Source organism: Telopea speciosissima, chromosome 2 (assembly GCF_018873765.1).
Source record: "Telopea speciosissima isolate NSW1024214 ecotype Mountain lineage chromosome 2, Tspe_v1, whole genome shotgun sequence".
NCBI lineage: Eukaryota > Viridiplantae > Streptophyta > Magnoliopsida > Proteales > Proteaceae > Telopea > Telopea speciosissima.
The window spans coordinates 60,549,900-60,568,233 of NC_057917.1; the positions used below are offsets into that span (position 1 = coordinate 60,549,900).

At 37.8% G+C, this 18,334-nt stretch overlaps 2 protein-coding genes across 2 annotated transcripts; both read right to left on the minus strand.

Annotated features, from left to right (window-relative positions):
• Positions 1 to 514: 514 nt before the first annotated feature.
• LOC122653069 (WD repeat-containing protein 76-like) lies at positions 515 to 16,161 on the minus strand. Its single transcript, XM_043847004.1, has 6 exons — positions 16,016 to 16,161; positions 15,066 to 15,894; positions 13,949 to 14,382; positions 12,483 to 12,581; positions 10,437 to 10,751; positions 515 to 550 (listed from the first exon to the last, which is right to left on the minus strand). Exons 1-5 carry the CDS (start codon positions 16,144 to 16,146, stop codon positions 10,538 to 10,540), a joined length of 1,707 nt encoding a protein of 568 aa, XP_043702939.1. The 5' UTR covers positions 16,147 to 16,161; the 3' UTR covers positions 515 to 550; positions 10,437 to 10,537.
• Positions 1,962 to 6,684, minus strand: LOC122653068 (DNA damage-binding protein CMR1-like). The gene is made up of 4 exons (XM_043847003.1): positions 6,510 to 6,684; positions 5,546 to 6,374; positions 3,737 to 4,143; positions 1,962 to 2,399 (listed from the first exon to the last, which is right to left on the minus strand). Exons 1-4 carry the CDS (start codon positions 6,638 to 6,640, stop codon positions 2,273 to 2,275), a joined length of 1,494 nt encoding a protein of 497 aa, XP_043702938.1. The 5' UTR covers positions 6,641 to 6,684; the 3' UTR covers positions 1,962 to 2,272.
• Positions 16,162 to 18,334: the final 2,173 nt, after the last annotated feature.

An 18,334-nucleotide genomic window follows, 5' to 3' on the forward strand; every position in this document is an offset into this window, starting at 1 on the left:
TTCCCAACCACAATTCCAGTTTGGGAACCCACAGGCCACAGTTTCAGCCCATAACAGCCGCATTTTAACATACAAAAGCATTATAGAGCAAGAGGTAGAAATTAGAATGAAGACAAATGCTTACCTGAGATTACTTATCAGTTGTGGAAATTAGAGCAAGGACAAATCTAACATTTTAATATCATTGGCTAATGATATTAAAATAAAAGAGGTAAAGGGAGAAAGAAGAGGGAAAGAGAGAAGATAAACCATATGGTAATTACCTGGTTGCCATTGTAACCTCCTACCTGATCACTACAAAATCCCTGGTGGCTGCTGTAAGCGAGTCACCACTGCTCTTTTGTTTCAGACCAACAAAAGCTCTGGATGGGCTGATCCATCTATTTTCTTAGATTCAACCTTTTCATCCGAAAATTATTCAGATTGAAAAGGGTCCATGTTCTGGGGAAGAGTGTGAAGTGGCCGGAGGAGAGAAAGAGCTGGTGATCATAGAGGGAAGGAAGGAGGTTGTTTTAAAAGGTTTCTTTCATTATCCAAAATTTACAGGAAACTCTGCAGCCTGAATCCAAATGGGACAACAATTTGTTAATCGCCCAAAAACATGTTATGGACATACATATTCTGTTCTGAACAGCAATGTTTTCTAACTTGATGTCCATACGTATACCTTGCCATAACTTGTAGCTCCAGCTAATACACCGACCTTGTATGGGTGTGTAGCAATCCGAGATGGAATTGCAGACAGGTGTGGCATCCCTAAAGTCATCACTTTTCTTCTGTGGGTAGTAGAAATAATATCAACTCCCCTTCTCATATTGCCTATAAAGAAATAAGAATCATCCCAGCCCCATACTGCTCTCAACGCTCTGCATGAACCAAATGAAAGTGAAAAAACTGTTAAAAAGACTTTATTATTTATGCCAAACATTTTTGTAAATAATTCTTTCATGAAGTAAATGTGGTAGACACAACTGATGTCCTCTGGCATGAAGGTGCCATCGGAACTTTTGTCAATGCAATGGCACCAAAAGAACACATTTATCATTTACCATATTAACAGAAACCAATATCTCAGAATTTATCCTACAAAAATATTACAGAATAAATATCCCGTATTCACATTCCATAGATCAGAAATAACAGATGTAATCTGTAACTCACTTTTTTGGGAATAAACCGTTTGCGAAGTCCTAATTCTGCTTATTTCAGGGGAGGACAACAGCCAGAAAACAGCTCAAAAGTTTTACTTCTAGGATCCTAAACCTGCGCCACAATGGGCTGAAAAACCAAAATTGTCTGATCAGCTGAACCTCAGACCCTGTTGTCTTCCAGTTTAGCCCCATAAATGGTTAAGTATATGGGGCCCCATTAAAGACCCTCATCACATGTTACAGTTATTATATGCACCACAACTATATCAAGCTTGGATGTTTTAGATTTCACATCATGGGTCCAGTCCTAGACTACATGAAAGTCCCAAATATTTTCTGTAAATAACTAACAATAGAGGATCCAATGCAGAAATTTTACAAAAGAAAAAGAAAAGGTCGATTTGTAGCCCATTGCCCTTATGTGCCATAACCATAGCAAAGGTGGTCCTATCTGGAAGATCCAGTAGGTCAACTAGAAAACGGGAGGTCAAAAGGGTTAACTTACCAGGTAAAATTGAAGTGATCAATCTTTTAGTTTAATGACTTAGGATATTTTATATATGTTCTCAGTATTCTGATATCTGCAATCAATTCTCATTATCCATTTGCAATCAATCACTAGCAAGTGATCCTAAGGCCTTTTTGGTATTTATTTAAGTTCCAGAACTGAAGTACAGTTGGGTTTTAAAGAGGGCACAGCTCCAAAACCATGGACAACCCTAAATCCTTAGAAGATACATAAAAAATTCCTCTTATTTTGCAGCAGATTTTGATCGCTCCCATTTAAGCTCTGATGCTTCATCTTCTTGTATTGATTCATAAAGTCCTAAAATGAGATCTGAAAATGCAAATATAACGGGTATTTCATTGAAATGCACCAACAGCTATGAAAGTTAGATATTGCTTATTTTATTGCAATACCTTTTTAAAAGAAGGGTTTAAAACTAACCAGCAAGATCTGAAAATGCAAATCCAACAGGGCTTTTATAGGTCTGAGTAAGAAAATTCATGAAACAAACCCTAGTACGGATTTAGAAAGACCATTGAGTTTGTGGCAAAGAAGCTGACCAGTCTTAAATAGAATATTAAGCATATGTTGTTTCTGCTTGGAGAATAATAAATTATCTCCGCAACAGCGGAAAGTCATACCTGATAGAACAAATTCCTCTGCCCGTCAGATTATTATGTTGGATCATATCCACCTCTGCAAAGTCAACTCCTCTCAGAACTCCAACTTTGTCACCAAGACTACATCATTTGATGAAATGGCATATATCAGCGATATTTGAACCAATGAATGGTTCCTTGATATTAAATAACAAAATCAAAATTAAGTTCTTCAAGAACTCTGGCTCCATTAATTTGCTTGAAAAGCAGAATCTCACTGGGTGGGAGAGTGACCATATATGCCTAGCCTGGTCAATTCTTTCATAAATGGTGCTAAATCAAAGGAAAAGGGAGAGAATAGTTGCCAAGGTGACTATGCGACCCAAGCGTTGGAGGAGTGCGCACGTGCCCAGGTGACAAGGCACCCACCTAGGCATGCAGTATGTAATATAGCATAAAATGGATTGGCATACTGCCCGCATGCCCCACCAATTGGAGGGTGCAAGATGATTTGTCAAATGGAGGGGGGGGGGAGTAAGATGAGTCTGTCAAAGGGGGAGGGGGAAGGGGGGGAGAGAGACTGCAAGAGGGCGTACTGTTGGCATGCGCAACCTTTTCCCTTTATATAGTTATACTTACGTACAACATAGGAAAAATGATATGATTATGCTAGTAATGACCTAATATCAGAAGATCAATATAATAAACAAAGCATTGGATACATTATAAGCTTATTCATCAAAAAACAAAGCAATAAACATAAATCAACATAAACTAGTGAAGTATAAAAAACTGATGTAATATAAGGCGTGCTGTCCCAATGCCACAAGATGACGCCTAGGCGTCCAAGGCAAAGCCTAGGCATTCAAGACGGTCGCCTCTCTTGCATTATACAAAGTGTGTTGTTGCCTTGGACCCAAGAAAGCGCCTGGACACTTGTGCGACTCTATGAGCGGGAGTTCTCAGAGAAGACATGCAACGGTAAGGCAGAAGGAAAACAAAAATATCAAAGCAACATTGTACGAGCTATCAATATTTCTAATGTTGTTTCAGAGTGTTTCTGTTCACTTTCAACATCAGATTCTAGATTATGAAACTCTTAGAAAATCAGATTCTAACCATGAAAATTTTAAACTATTCTTTTTCATATTGTTACAAATACTACTGGGCTACTTTATGTAAAGCCAATATGAAGGATGTGTTTAAGTATTTAATATATTGCAGTTGCTTTCAAGACCTCACTAAATATTTTCAGTAGAAATTCTTTTGGCTTAGTTCAACTTTCTGAAATGGTCGAGTAAATATTGGTTAAGCTACAATTCAACACTTGTAAACTCTCAAAAATTGTTTATTTCCATAAGAGCAAAACGAGACTCATTTATTCCATTCCTTTTCAGGGGAAAAGCTACTACTCTGGGGAGAAGTCCCATTCAGTAAAGCAACGGAGATGTATTCGGGTCTAAATAATTAATACAAACCTTGTTGTTGCTAGACAATTCCCACTGGGTGAGAAGTAAGCAGAATAAACAGCCTTTTTGTGATGAACTATCTTCAGGGATTTCGGTTTTTCTGTATTAATGCTTCTCGCATCCCAGATGCAGACAGTACCATCAGTGGAGCTTGTAGCCATCAAGTTATCGTTTTCTGGGTTGAAATCTATGGAGTTGATCCTTTGCTCATGCAACATCCATGAGCTTGAAGATTTGCCTGCCCTCTCATCCCAAACATTTAGTCCTCCTTCACCCTCCCCAAAATATATTGACTTCACATCATGTGGACGTTGAGAAAGAGAGAAGATGGAATATTCGCTGGAGAAAACCAGATCAAATGATTCCTTTTCTACATCCAACAAACGAATTAATCCATCTTGGCTGCTTGTGAAAACCTGCATACATTTATCACAGAAGTGTTATTGTTTCTTTGTATAAATGAAACTCAATCCAGGTTTCTAACATTATTTTAGTGACACAGAAACAATACATATAAAAAGTAATAAAATACATACTTTTTCTTGCAGGTACACCTGGAACCTATGGAAGCTCTTTTTATTGGGAAAAAAATAGGCATGTTAGAGGTGGAAATAGCAGCATCAGTAAGGTGTCACACAAATATCATTTGGGATAAATAGGACAGATATATGTTGTAGGTGGAAATAGTTGCATCCGTATGGCACCATCAAGAAAAAACAATACTGAGAGACTAATAGCCTCCATGACACAATTATTCATTTGTCAGTCCCAAACAAGTGCAGATCCAGAAAGAACTAGTTCATTCTGATATTTGACAAAGCATCTTTAATATATAAGATAGATATGAGAAACAATCAAATAAGACAGATATGAGAAACAATCAAATAATAATATGCAGAGACTGGAGATATAATTCTAGCTCCTCTGAGCTCCTGGTCAGAACACAGCAACAGGTGGACACAAACTAGGCAATGAGAGAGACTGGGTACCTAAGGGACAGTATTATTATCCTTCGTGCCTTATCCATTCCTTTTCTTTCTCTTTTCTCTTTTCGTTTCTTTTTTTTTTTTGTTTTCCTTTCCAAAAAAATAAATGAAATCAGGGGAAATAAAAGGAAAAAGGAATACATAGTGAGTTAGTGACCAAACATCAAAGCAATACCTTGCATGGCTCTTCCTGGCTATGATCTAGAAGACTGGATGTCTATGTTAGATTTATTAAATTGATGTCCAACACCAGAATCACTCTGTGTGTTATGTTAGCAATGATTAGATAGTAGAACAAGATACATGGGTCCTGGAAGTACTTGGCTAAGACCTTAGAATAGTCTGGGAAAGCATAGGATATATCAAGGATAAAGATCACGACTCAAGAAACACCAGATCAAGCCACAACACTTGACCGACTCTCCTCACGCCTCTAGCATTCCTGCTCAAGGATTGATAGCCGCAATCTTATTTGTAACTGTTTGTAACCATGTTGATCAGTGTTGATATCTCTCCTTGTAACAATATCAGATTATATAGAAATATACCTCTCCCAGTCACATACAATGACAAGGGAAATCCAACTCAAACTCAAAGGTTTACAGGATAAACAGCGCTTTTTTGATCAAATACATGAGCTAAGACCTAAAGGAGCTCTTTTGTTGTATATGGGTGTTCATTGATCTTCAGATTTTCATGTCAGGCATCATCTTCAATTCTAAATTTAAGCAACATTGAGTGCAAAGCAATACAAGATTTAACCATGATACATATGTACAATGGAAAAATTAACGAGTCCTACAATTTGAGAACCAGTGGCAGTACAGCATACCTTTGATAATGAAAAAGGTTGGATCAAAATCCCTGAAACAGGAGCAGAGTGAGGATGGTATAAACAAATACCATCTCCTTCCTCCTCTTGACTATCAACATCCCAAAATCCAATGTTCCCAAATTCGTTTCCAGCAATAACCAACAAACGGTATGATGCAGGAAAGAAGCACACATTCGTTATCCTTCCAGGCATAACTCGTGCGGTATTGTCTGGTTTCGATCTCAGTGATGCAAAGTTAAGGGAACTTAAAGGAGCTTTTTCCGATATACTCATAAATGTTGAGTAAGAGGGCCCATTATTATCAAGTTCGGTCTTCATTGAATCATTCAACAGGGTTTTCTCCATATCCCCTTCAGCTTCCCTCTTCAGCAGAGTTCTCTCCAAGAAAATAGGATCGTCAGAGCTCCTATCCCCAGCAAAGTCCTTCTTGATTGAGCAAAAACATTCCTCAATTGAGCAACTAGAAGGATCATTTTCTGAAGGACCTGTGATCACACCAAGAGAATTTCTATCCCCCTTGATCGAAAAATTCTCCTTGCTTGCACAAATTAATGGAGTGTTTTCCCTCATATTCAAGATCGTATCTATAAGTTGCCGGTCAGAGGAATCACCACTATAAGCATCTTTCATACTGAGAGGGCCCAAGACTTTGGGAGTAGGAAGTCTGGGGTTCTTATCGGAGGAAACAACAAGGTCGTCTTCAACACCTCCTGCTGATGATGAATCAGACGGCATTCCTTGTGTACGGAGAGACCTGCGGAGCACAACAGGAGCTTCGGGCTTGGGCTTCTTCGACTGAGTGACCTTGTAACCTTTTGCTTCAACTCTGCCATTAGAAAAGACACGAACAAACAAAATGAACAAGATTAAAAGAGAAATTACAGGGAAGAATTTATCATAAACAGTCCTATAAAAACGTGTGCTTGTGAGAAGAGAAGGTGAGAGGGAGGACGGAACAAACCTGATACGCTTGGTCACAGAAGAGAGTTCTTGAGCTGTGCAATGGAGCTTCAGAGAAGCCAGCATCTCGCCATTGCGCTTTATGTTCTCAAGCCTCTGGCGCTCGTACCCGGTTAGGGTTTCCAGAGCCATTAAAGCAAGCTCACAGAAACACACAGAGAGAGAGAGAGAGAGAGAGATTTGTGAAAAGCTTTTCTGCAACTAATAAGGTTTAATAAATAGCCAAACCCGCGAAGGCGGACGTTTAACCAAAAAAATAAAAAAGAAAAAAACACGCGAAGGACAATTGAGTTTGTGTGGAGCCGAAATTGAATGAAACTTTAGCGGGAAATTGGGAAAACGGAGCCAAAATAATGGACGATGACGTGGCAATTTTTAACCGTTTAATTATACGACCCTTAATCATATACGTCCACAACTAACGGTAGAAGGGAAAAAACTTGACAAGCGGCGACTAAGGTGAGTCCTTGTATCTACTGAACACGTGGCAAACACAACTGGAGAGGTCTCATGTTCGCCCCTCCTTAAAAAAGGAGAAATAAGATCTACTAATCTATGTACCTAGGGAGATGTAAACGGATCGGATTCGGCTGGAATAGTGCTAAACGGATACAAATTGGATATTTTATCCGTTTACATGTAAATATAACTTTTCGAATAGCTAAAGTCTATCCGTATCCGCATCCGTTTAGCTTTCGGATGAATTCGAATAGTGCTAAATGGATACGGAAACGGATTTTGACTATTCATTTACACCCTTGCATGTACCTAGGTTAAATATAGATAGAATTTATTTTTTTTTGTTGAAAATATAGATAGGATTTCAAACCATGTGGTTAAAATATCTTATCTAAAAGGTTAGTCTACCATATATTAAAATTGCAAAACAACTTAATATAAACCCAAAAAATCCAAATCAAAAAGGAATATTGCATCATAATTGTCACACCCACGCCCCATGGTCAGGCCAATAAGGGTCGGTCTGGCCCGACCTGACCTTGAGGGCAAGTTAGAGTTGAATTTTTCAAACCCTGAATCAAGGCCGAGCCTAGAACCAGTTAAGGGAACTCAAGATTGGGCTAGGGTTTTAACAAATATGGCCCAACCCAAACCTTGTTACAGCCCTTATCAAGAGCTAATTTGACTATTAGGCATTTTTTGACCTGTGAATGTATGGATCATTCCTTCCCATGAATAAAGAGTTGAATCGTTATATAACTACCCTTTCTTCCCAAGAAATGGGAAAAAGAAAAGATAAGAAAGTTTAGGTAGTGTTTAGTATGTGTTCTTGGAATATATTCTAAGTCGATTTCGCATTTTTGGATGATAAAAATAGTTATTTTTAACGCCTGAGAATGCAAAATCAACCTAGAATACATACTAAACACAAAATTGGATTCCCCCAACTCCAAAAAATGCGTAGTTAGATAAAGTTTTCTAGTCTATCAAAAAATTTGCAGTCACATATCGAGTGGATCCAAATTATAGCTAGACTCCTATGTTGTATGCTCACATATCAAGTGATGGCCTAAATGGAATTCGTCAATTTCCAAGATAGAGCTTTGAAAATCCATGAATGAGGGAGGGTGCACAGTAGTATCAGAGTATCATATGCATGAATGGACATACACGGGGAAGGAAACATAGATTCCAAGTCATGTTGATCTCTTTCTTGTTTTCCAAAACAAAAAAAAACTTCCCATCAGGAGGAAGGTACAATAGAAAGTAGTAAATGGGAGAGGGAAATAGCTACTGTAAATGGGAAAGAAACAAAGACGAAGCTCTCGAAACGAGTTTATGAACCTCAAAATTTAGACTATGAATTAACATAACAAAAATAAACTACCGAGCTAACAAGAGAACGTCATCAACCAAGATATGAGTGGCCCAGTCAATTACATTAGATGAGTGGTTCAAACTGACTGTGATGGCCTGACATTCAGGGCCCAAGACTAAATATTGAATCTACAAACTCTGCGCAAGGAGTATGCCATCACGAAGTGCTTATGCTTTCATAGCAGAAGCAGAAATACCAACACCAAATCTACTCTTTGTAGCAATAAATCTCCAAGAACTAATCACACAACAGTCATTATAAGCTCACCCAAGAGTCCTTACATTTGACTTGAGAGTCACATTAGTAGACAAGATAATACTCAACAACAAATAAAAACTCACAAAAAGTTAGAGAGAGAGAGAGACGTCTTTGAAGCAAAAGAGCCACGTGCACAATTGAGACCAATAGCAAAAATTCCATCAATAAATGAGGAAACTACTCTTATAAATAGAAGGGTGACACCTGTTATGTGTCGATTTTTATTTAGGTGTAATTCTTTGTGATTATAGTTAGTTATTATAAATTTATTATTAATTATATGTATCTACGGGATGATGGTTATTTATTATAAATAGTTATTAAAAATGGGATAAATTTAGAGAGATATTTTAGGAGTTGAGAGAAATTGTAAGAGTGGGGAAGTGGATAGTTAATATTAGTCGTGTATTTGTTGATGTATAAAGAAGTAGAAAGGAAGGAGAAAAATATTAATTAATTCTTGAGTTTTTATCTTGAGAGAGGATTGACAACCTCCCAATTGCGCCAGAACGCCATTGCTTTGTCTGTAAAACAAACTCTATCCCAAATTTATCTCTCTCTTCCTCTCTTTCTATCCCTACTATTTCTCTTTTATTTTATTTTGTTTTCAAATTATCTTGCACGTAACAAATGGCATCAAAGTCAGGCATGGCAGAGGAAATCGACCGTCCCGAGTCTATGCGGATGTATCCTCCTCTGTTCAATGGCTGGATGAAAATGATTTGTTCAACAAAAATTGACCGTCTCGAGTGCGTATGAGTTTTTCATCAATTTTTTCAAATATTGGTATTGTTGGACCGACGAATTCGTAGGTGTAATATTGGCAATCAACGAAAGCAACTTGGGAATTACCCAAACAAGATTTGGTATCCGGGTGGAATTATTTTTAATTTTTATTTGTAATTTAATGATCTTGAGGACAAGACCAAAATTTAGAGAGATGGAATGTTATGTGTCGATTTTTATTTAGGTGTAGTTCTTTGTGAATATAGTTAGTTATTATAAATTTATTATTAATTATATGTATCTCCGGGATGATGGTTATTTATTATATGTAGCTATTAAAAGTGGGATAAATTTAGAGAGATATTTTAGGAGTTAAAAAAAATTATAAAAATGGAGAAATGGATAGTTAATATTAACCGTGTATTTATTGATGTATAAAGAAGTAGAAAAGAAGAGAAAAATATTAAAAGAATTTTTATCTTAAGAGAGGATTGGCAACCTCCCAATTACGCCATGACACCATTGCTTCGTCTGTAAAGCAAACTCTATCCCAAATTTATCTCTCTTTCCCTCTTTCTATCCCAATTATTTCTCTTTTATTTTATTTTATTTTCAGATTATTTTGCCCGTAACAACACCCCACACCCACTCAAAATAACCCAAATGACTACTTTTGAAAACAAGTGAAATGAGAAAAGTCAAAATATGGAAAGGCTGCTACATTTATGAATTTTCACATTTGACAGTTGAATAACATTAAAAACCATAATAAGTAACGCCTCCAGTCACCAGCTGATACACAACTGGTTGGTTGACATTGTAAGCTCCTACCTGATCACAACAAAAGTCCCTGTTGGTGGCTGCTGCAAGCAAGTCACCACTCACCACTGCTCTTTCACCTCAGACCAACAAAAGCCCTGGATGGGCTGATCCATCTACTTTCTTAGATTCAACCTTTTCATCAAAATACTTACATTAAAAAGGCTCCATGTTCTGGGGAAGTGTATGAAGTGGTGGGGGGGGGGGGGGGGAAGGTGATCGTAGAGGGAAGGAAGAAGGAATAAGGATGTTTTAAAAGATTTTCATTTTCCAAAATTTACAGGACACTCTGCTGCCTGGATTCCACATGGGACAGCAATTTGTCCATCGCCCAAAAACTTGGTTTGGACATAAACATTAACATATTATGTTCTGAGCAGCAATGTTTTCTAACTTGATGTCCATATGTATACCTGGCCCCCACTTGTAGCTCCAGCTAATGTACCAACTGTATATGGGTGTGCAGCAAACCGACATGGAATCGCAGACAGGAGTGGGCTTGCTAAAGTCATCACTGTTGTTCTGTGAGTAGTGGAAATAACATCAACTCCCCTTCTCATATTGCCTATAAAGACATAAGAATCATCCCAACCCCATATTGCCCTGCATGAACCAAATGAAAGTGAAACTGTTAAGAATTTATTATGCCAAACATTTGGTAAATAATTCTTTCATGACGCACATGCGGTAGACACAACTGATGTTCTCTGGCATGAAGGTACCATTGGAACTTTTATCAATGCAATGGAACACCAAAAGAACACATTTATCATTTACCATTTTAACAGAAACCAATATCTCAGAATTTGTCCTACAAAAATATTACTTTCACATTCAAAATAAAAAATAACAGATATAATCTGTTAGTGAGCAGCTTCAGTGCCTAATGATTACAAGAACCATAAAGGTAGTCAAATATAAATCTACCACCACATATAGAGAGAGAATTACAAAGAACCCTCTGTGAAGTCCTCATTGTGAGAATAATTCCTGCTTATTTCAGGGGAGGACAAAAGCCAGAAAACAGCTCAAAAGTTTTACTTTTAGGATACTAAACCTATGCCACAATGGGCTGAAAAGCCAAAATTGTCTGATCAGCTAAACCTTAGACTCTGAGGTCTTGCAGGTTAGCCCCATAAATGGTAAAGTATATGGGACCCCATTAAGGACCTCTTCACATGTTACAGTTATTCCATTCACCACAGCTATACCAAGCTTGAATGTTTTAGATTTAACATTAATGGTCCAGTCCTAACAAACCTGCTAAATAACTAACAATAGAGGATCCAATGCTGAAATTTTACACAAGAACAAGAAAAGGTAAACCTCAAGCCCATGCCCTTATGTGGCATGACCTTAGCAAAGGTGGCTCTATCTGGAAGATCAAGTAGGTCAACTAGAAAACAGGAGGTCAAAAGGGATAACTTACAAGGTAAGGCTGGACTAATTGAAGTGTTCGATCTTTTAGTTTACTGACTCGGGGTATTTTAGGTATTTTGGTTTGTGGTTAGAGATGGATATATGTTGTCAGCATTCTGATATTTACAATTAATTTCTCATTATCCATCTGCACCAAATCACTAGTAAGTGATCCAAAGGTTTTTAAGTCCTAGAATTGTAGTACAGTTGGGTTTTAAGAAGGGTACAGCTCCAAAACCATGGGCCACCCTAAACCCTTCAAAGGTCAATAAACAATTCCCCTTTTTTTGCAGCAGATTTTGATCGTTCCCATTTAAGCTCGGATGCTTCTTGTATTATTACCGGGTTCAATGGGTAGTACCAAAGTAGTGCACGTCTCCCATATATTTCTTCCTATTTTTTTGTCTCTTTTGGTTTCCATATGTAAGAGAGTATCTCTAAGTTTCCTTATGTAAGTATATCTCTGTTTATTCTGATCCCAATATTAATGGGATTGAATCCTTGTAACCTCCTTGTAACCTATATATTCTATTCATTGAATACGATCAATATACTGGAAAATATTCAGAAGTTTAAAGTTTCACATGTATTGACTCATAAAGACCTACTACAATGAGATCTGAAAATGCAAATATAACAGACATTTCATTGAAATGCACAAAGAGATGAACATTAGATATTGCTTCTTTTATTGTAATACTTTTTGACAAGAAGGGTTTAAAACAAACCGGCAAGATCTGAAAATGCAAATGCAACAGGGCTTTTATAGGTCTGAGAAAGAAAATTAACCCTTGTACTGATTAAGAAAGACCGTTGAGTTTGTGGCAAAGAAGCTGACCAGTTTGAAAATAGAAGATTAAGCGCAATATTTCTGCTTGGAGATAATAATTATCTCTGCAACAGCTGAAGTCATACCTGAAAGAAGAAATCCATCTGCCCGTCTGATTATTATGATGGATCATATCCATCTCTGCAAAGTCAACTCCTCTCAGAACTCCAACTTTGTCACCAACACTACATCATTTTATAAAATGGAATATATCAGCAATATTTGAACCAAAGAATGGTTCCTTGATATTAAATAACAAAATCAAAATTAAGTTCTTCAAGAACTCTGGCTTCATTAATTTGCTCAAAAAACAGTATCTCACTGAGTGGGAGAGTGACTATATATGCCTAGCCTGGTCAATTATTTCATAAATGGTGTTAAATCAAAGGAAAGTGGGAGTATAGTTGTCAAGGCAACTAGGCGACCCAAGCATTGCAGGGGTGCGGGGTGCCTACATGGCTAGGTGACAAAGGTGCCCGTCTAGGCGTGCAGTATATGTAATATAGGATTGATAAATTTATACAAGGACACGGGATCGGCTCATGCCTTGGTATCTGCATGCCCCACCAATTGAAGGGTGCAAGAAGGTTCGTCAAATTTGGGGGGGGGGGGGGAGTGAGGAGTGTGTCAAAGTGGGAGGGGGAGGAGAGAGACTGAGAGGGCATACTGTTGGCATGAGCAACCTTTTCCCTTTATATAATTATGCTTATATAGACTATAAGAAATATGATATAATTATGCTAGTAATGACCTAATATGGGAAAAACCACCATATAGCAAACAAAGAATTGGATATAGCATAAGCATATTCATTAAAACCAACACAATAAACATATAAATCAACGTAAAGTGTCAAAAAACTGATATAATATAAAGATATGTTATCACAATGCCAAAAGACGACGCCTAGGTGTCCAAGGCGAAATCTTGGCATCCAAGGCTGGCACTTTTCTTGCATCAAACAAAGTGTCGTAGCCTTGGACCGAAGAAGGCGCCTAGACACTTATGTGAAGCCTCAACAACTATGAGCGGGAGTTCTCAGAGCAAACATGCACGGGTAAGGCAGAAGGAAAACAAAAATACCAAAGCAACAATGTACCAGCTATCAATTTTTCTAATGTTGTTTCATAGAGTTTCTGTTCACTTTCAACTTCAGATTCAAAATTATGAAACTTTTAGAGGTTATTTTGTATTCACAAATCAGATTCTAACAAATTAAAATTTTCAGCTATTCATTTTAATATTATTACAAATACTACTGGCTACTTTATCTAAAGCCAATATGAAGGATATATTGCAGTTGCTTTCAAAACTTCACTAACCATTTTCAGTGTAAATTCTTTTGGCTTCGTTCAACTTTCCGAAGTGGTTGAGTAAATTTTGGTTAAGCTACAATTCAACACCCTCTAGAAACTCAAAATATCTTTATTTCAGTAAGAGCAAAACCAGGCTCATTTATTCCATTCCTATTCAGGGGAAAACCTACTATGGGGAGAAGTCCCATCCAGTAAAGTAACAGAGATCTGTTCAGGTCCAAATAATTAATACAAACCTTGTTGTTGCAAGACAATTCCCACTGGGTGAGAAGTAAGCAGACTGAACAGCCCTTTTGTAATCAAAAGCCGATATGAAGGATTTGTTTAAGCAAATCTTCAGGGATTTTGGTTTATTTGCATTAATGCGTCTCACATCCCAGATGCAGGCAGTACCATCAGTGGAACTTGTAGCCATCAAGTTATTGTTTTTTGGGTTGAAATCTATGGAGTTGATCCTATTCTCATGTAACATCCATGTGCTTGATGATTTGCCTGCCCTCTCATCCCAAACATTTAATCCTCCTTGGCCCTCCCCAAAATATAAGGACTTTGCATCATGAGGGCGTTGAGAAAGAGAGAAGATGGAATACTCGCTGGAGTAAACCAGATCAAATGATTCCGTAACTACATCCAATAAACGAATTAATCCATCATAGCTGCTCGTGAAAACCTGCATATATTTATCACAAAAATGTTATGTTTCTTTGGATGAATGAAACTCGATCCAAGTTGCCAACATTATCATAGTGTCACAGAGAAGCAGAGGATTCATTACCAATAAAAAAAAAAAGTAATAAAATGCATAATTCTTCTTGCAGGTACACCTAGAGCATATGGAAGCTCTTTTGTCAAAGAAAAAAAGACATATGTTAGAGGTGGAAATAGCTGCATCAGTAAGGCATCATATAGATTATTTTGGACAAATAGGACAGATATATGTTATAGTGGATATAGTTGCATCAGTATGGCATCATCTAGAAAAAACAATACAGAGGCAGGAATAAGGAATCGTTCATTCTGATATTTGACAAAGCATCTTTTAATATATAAGAGATATGTAAAACAATCAAATAATAATATGAAGAGACTGGAGAATTAACCCATATAGGGCATTAAAAACTAGCCTAGGGTAAACAGGGTTATTCTGATCAAATACATGAGCTAATACCTAAAGGAGCTCTTTTGTTGTATATGGGTGTTCATTGACCTTCAGATTTTCACGTCAGACATTATCTGCAATTCTAAATTTAAGCAACATTGAGTGCAAAGCAATACAAGATTTAACCATGAGACATGAACAATGACAAAATTAACGAGTCCTAGAATTTGAGAACCAGTCGCAGTACAGCATACCTTCGATAATGAAAAAGGTTGGATCAAAATCCCCGATACAGGAGCAGAGTGAGGGTGGTATAAATAAATACCATCTCCTTTCCCCTCTTGACTATCAAGATCCCAAAATCCAACATTCCCTAATTTGTTCCCAGCAACAACCAACAAACGGTATGTTGAAGGAAAAAAGCAAACATTCAGTATCCTTCCAGGCACAACTCTTGCAATATTTTCTGGTTTCAATCTCAGTGATGCCAAGTTAAGGGAACTTAAAGAAGCTTTTTCCGATATACTCATAAATGTAGCATAAGAGGCCCCATTATTATTATCAAGTTCCTTCTTCATTGAATCATTCAACGGGGTTTTCTCCATTTCCCCTTCAGCTTCACTCTTCACCGGAGTTCTCTCGCAGAAGATAGGAACGTCAGGGCTTCTATCCCCAGCAAATTCCTTCTTGATTGAAAATCTAGAAGGATAATTTTCTGAAGAACCTGTAATCGCTTCAAGAGAATTTTTATCCCCCTTGATCGGAAAAAGCTCCTTTTTGATTGCGCAATTTAAAGGGGTGTTATCCCACATATTCACGATCGTATCTATAAGTTGCCGGTCGGAGTTTTTTCCACTATAAGCATCTTTCATACTGAGAGGACCCAAGACTCTGGGAGAAGGCTTTGATTGAGCAGGAGATCTGGGGGTCTTCTTGGGGGAAACGACAAGGTCGTCTTCAACGCCTCCTGCTGATGACGAATCAGGTGGTAGTCGTCGTGTACGGAGAGACTTGCGGAGGACAACAGGAGCTTCGGGCTTGGGCTTCTTTGATTGAGCGACCTTATAATCTTTTGGTTCAACCCTACCATGAGAAAAAGACACGAACAAACTAAATGAAAAGATTAAAAGAGATATTACATGGAACAAGTTATCCAAAACAGTGCTAGAAAATGTGTGCGTGTGAGAGGGAGGAAGGAACGAACCTGATACGCTTGGTCGCAGAAGAGAGTTCTTGAGATGAGCAATGGAGTTTCAGAGAAGCCATCATCTCTCCATTGCGCTTGATGTTCTCAAGCCTCTGGCGTTCGTACTCGGTTAGGGTTTGCGGAGCCATGAAAGCAAGCTCACAAAAAAAACAGAGAGACGTTTGAAGTAAAAAACTTCTAGGCAACAAATACGGTTTAATAAATAGGCAAACCCGCGAAGGACAAAAAGTTTTTGTGTGGCCGAAATTGAGTAGACCTTTAGCGGGAAATTGGAAATGGCGGGAACAAAAATAATGGAAGATGAAGTGGCACAGTTTTTAACCGTTGAATTCAACAACCCTAAATCAAACAAGACCACGACTACGGGCAGAACAGAAAAATTCTACAAGCGGCGACAAGGAAGGTTTGAGTCCGTGTATCTAGTGAAACGTGGCAAGTATAATTGAATGACACGTCACCAACCAGTTAGAGAGTAGATCCTCTGTTGCATGCACTAGAGGTTATGTTTATGTGACAAATTAAGACTCTCATACTAGGTTCTTTGTTCCCTCCAGAACTCTGTCCGGCCATATCCCCCAAATTAAGGCACTATATTTTTTTAGGTAACCGGAGAGGATTTTTTTTACATGGATCACTCCTTCTAGTGAATAAGGAGTTGAATAATTATTTAACTACCCTCTTCTCCCAAGAAATGAAAATATAAATGGAAAAAAGAATGTTGCTTTGTCGCATGGATCTTGTGGCCAAATTCAGGAGTACGTGAAATTATCACCCTGCTTTTCATGAATAAAAAATCTCATCCATATTGACGCCCACATATCGAGAGGATCCATATTATTGATAGATTCTTTGTCTCATGCTCATATGTCAAGTTTCAACATAAATAGATTTTGCCAATGTACAAGATAGAGCTTAGAAAATCCATCACTGTGGGAAGGTGCCTAGTAGTGTTAGAGTAGCATATGCATGCATGGACATACATGGAAAGAAAATATAGATTCCATGTCATGCATGTTGATCATAGGGTTTTTTTTTTTTTTTTTTTTTTTTCAATCAAAAGACTACAGGGGTAGAATTGTAAATTTGTACAAGGGACATTGGGTCTTGTATCTTGTATTCTATGGGACTAAATAATTATTATTGGATTGGGTTTTGGGTCCATTACATATAAAGGGTTTAGAATTGTAAATTTATAGGGATTAAGGTTTATGAATTCTCTATATTTTTTTTGGAGAAAGGGAGTTGTGTATAAATAATAAAGGAATAAGGTTACTAAGAAAACCCTAGATACAACAGGCAAGGAATATCTACCTCATGGAGCAGTTTTGGACATACCCATTACCATATCACCAGAATCACCTTTCGCTTCAAACTCTTTCTACCATCGTAGGACTTACTAGGGTTTTGGGTGCTTGACGAGGTTGTCCATGAGACCGAATTTTTATCCACTGATGTGCCATCTTGCGGCGCAGCAGCGGCCATGTGTGCACAGTGGGCCCCACTATGCACACATGGCTGCTGCTGCACTGCACGATGGCACAGCAGCGCTGCAGTGCACAGCAGCGGATAAAGGTCCCATGAGACCTCTTGAATGATCCTTTTTTTCTTTAGTAACGGAGATATCACCGAATCACAACTGGGGCTTCAGCGGCTTTTGGTTTCTTATTGGTGATGGGTTAACCAACCATCATAGTTAATGATACTAGATAGTGATGGGTTTGATAGTTGATACTAATATAAAAAAGGCATATCTAGTGCATGAGGCTCCTCCCAAGTGGGAGGGTCATAATGACGCAATCTTACCCCTGCTTTCGTAGAAAAAGGCTGTTTATGTCACATAATAAGCTTGTGATAAACATTTTAAGGTAAGAAGGACTGGTTCAATACAAATTAGTATTAACTATCAAACCCCATAAGCTACTATATAAAATGGCTATGGAGAGCGGAGGCTTATCATTGTATCATACCATGATGACCAAACAAGCTTTTAGGTTTAAAAAGGACTGATTCAATACTTCAATTTTTAATCTCAGCAATGGTTTGAGGAATCGAAATTGGATCACAATCGGCTTATTATGATTCTGATTCAATTCCGACCGCTTTGAACCAGCTGATTCACACTTGATTTCTAGGGTTCAAGTAGATTCTAACAGATTCTAGCAGACTGCAGCTGCATCGGAATCAGAATCCATGGATTCCAATTCTGCTTACTTGAACTATGAAGATGTGAGTAGTAGTGAATTATGAACACTTCGGGTCTATTCTTAACCCAATGACAGAATCAATTTCCTGGGAAAATGGGGAAAATAACAAGAT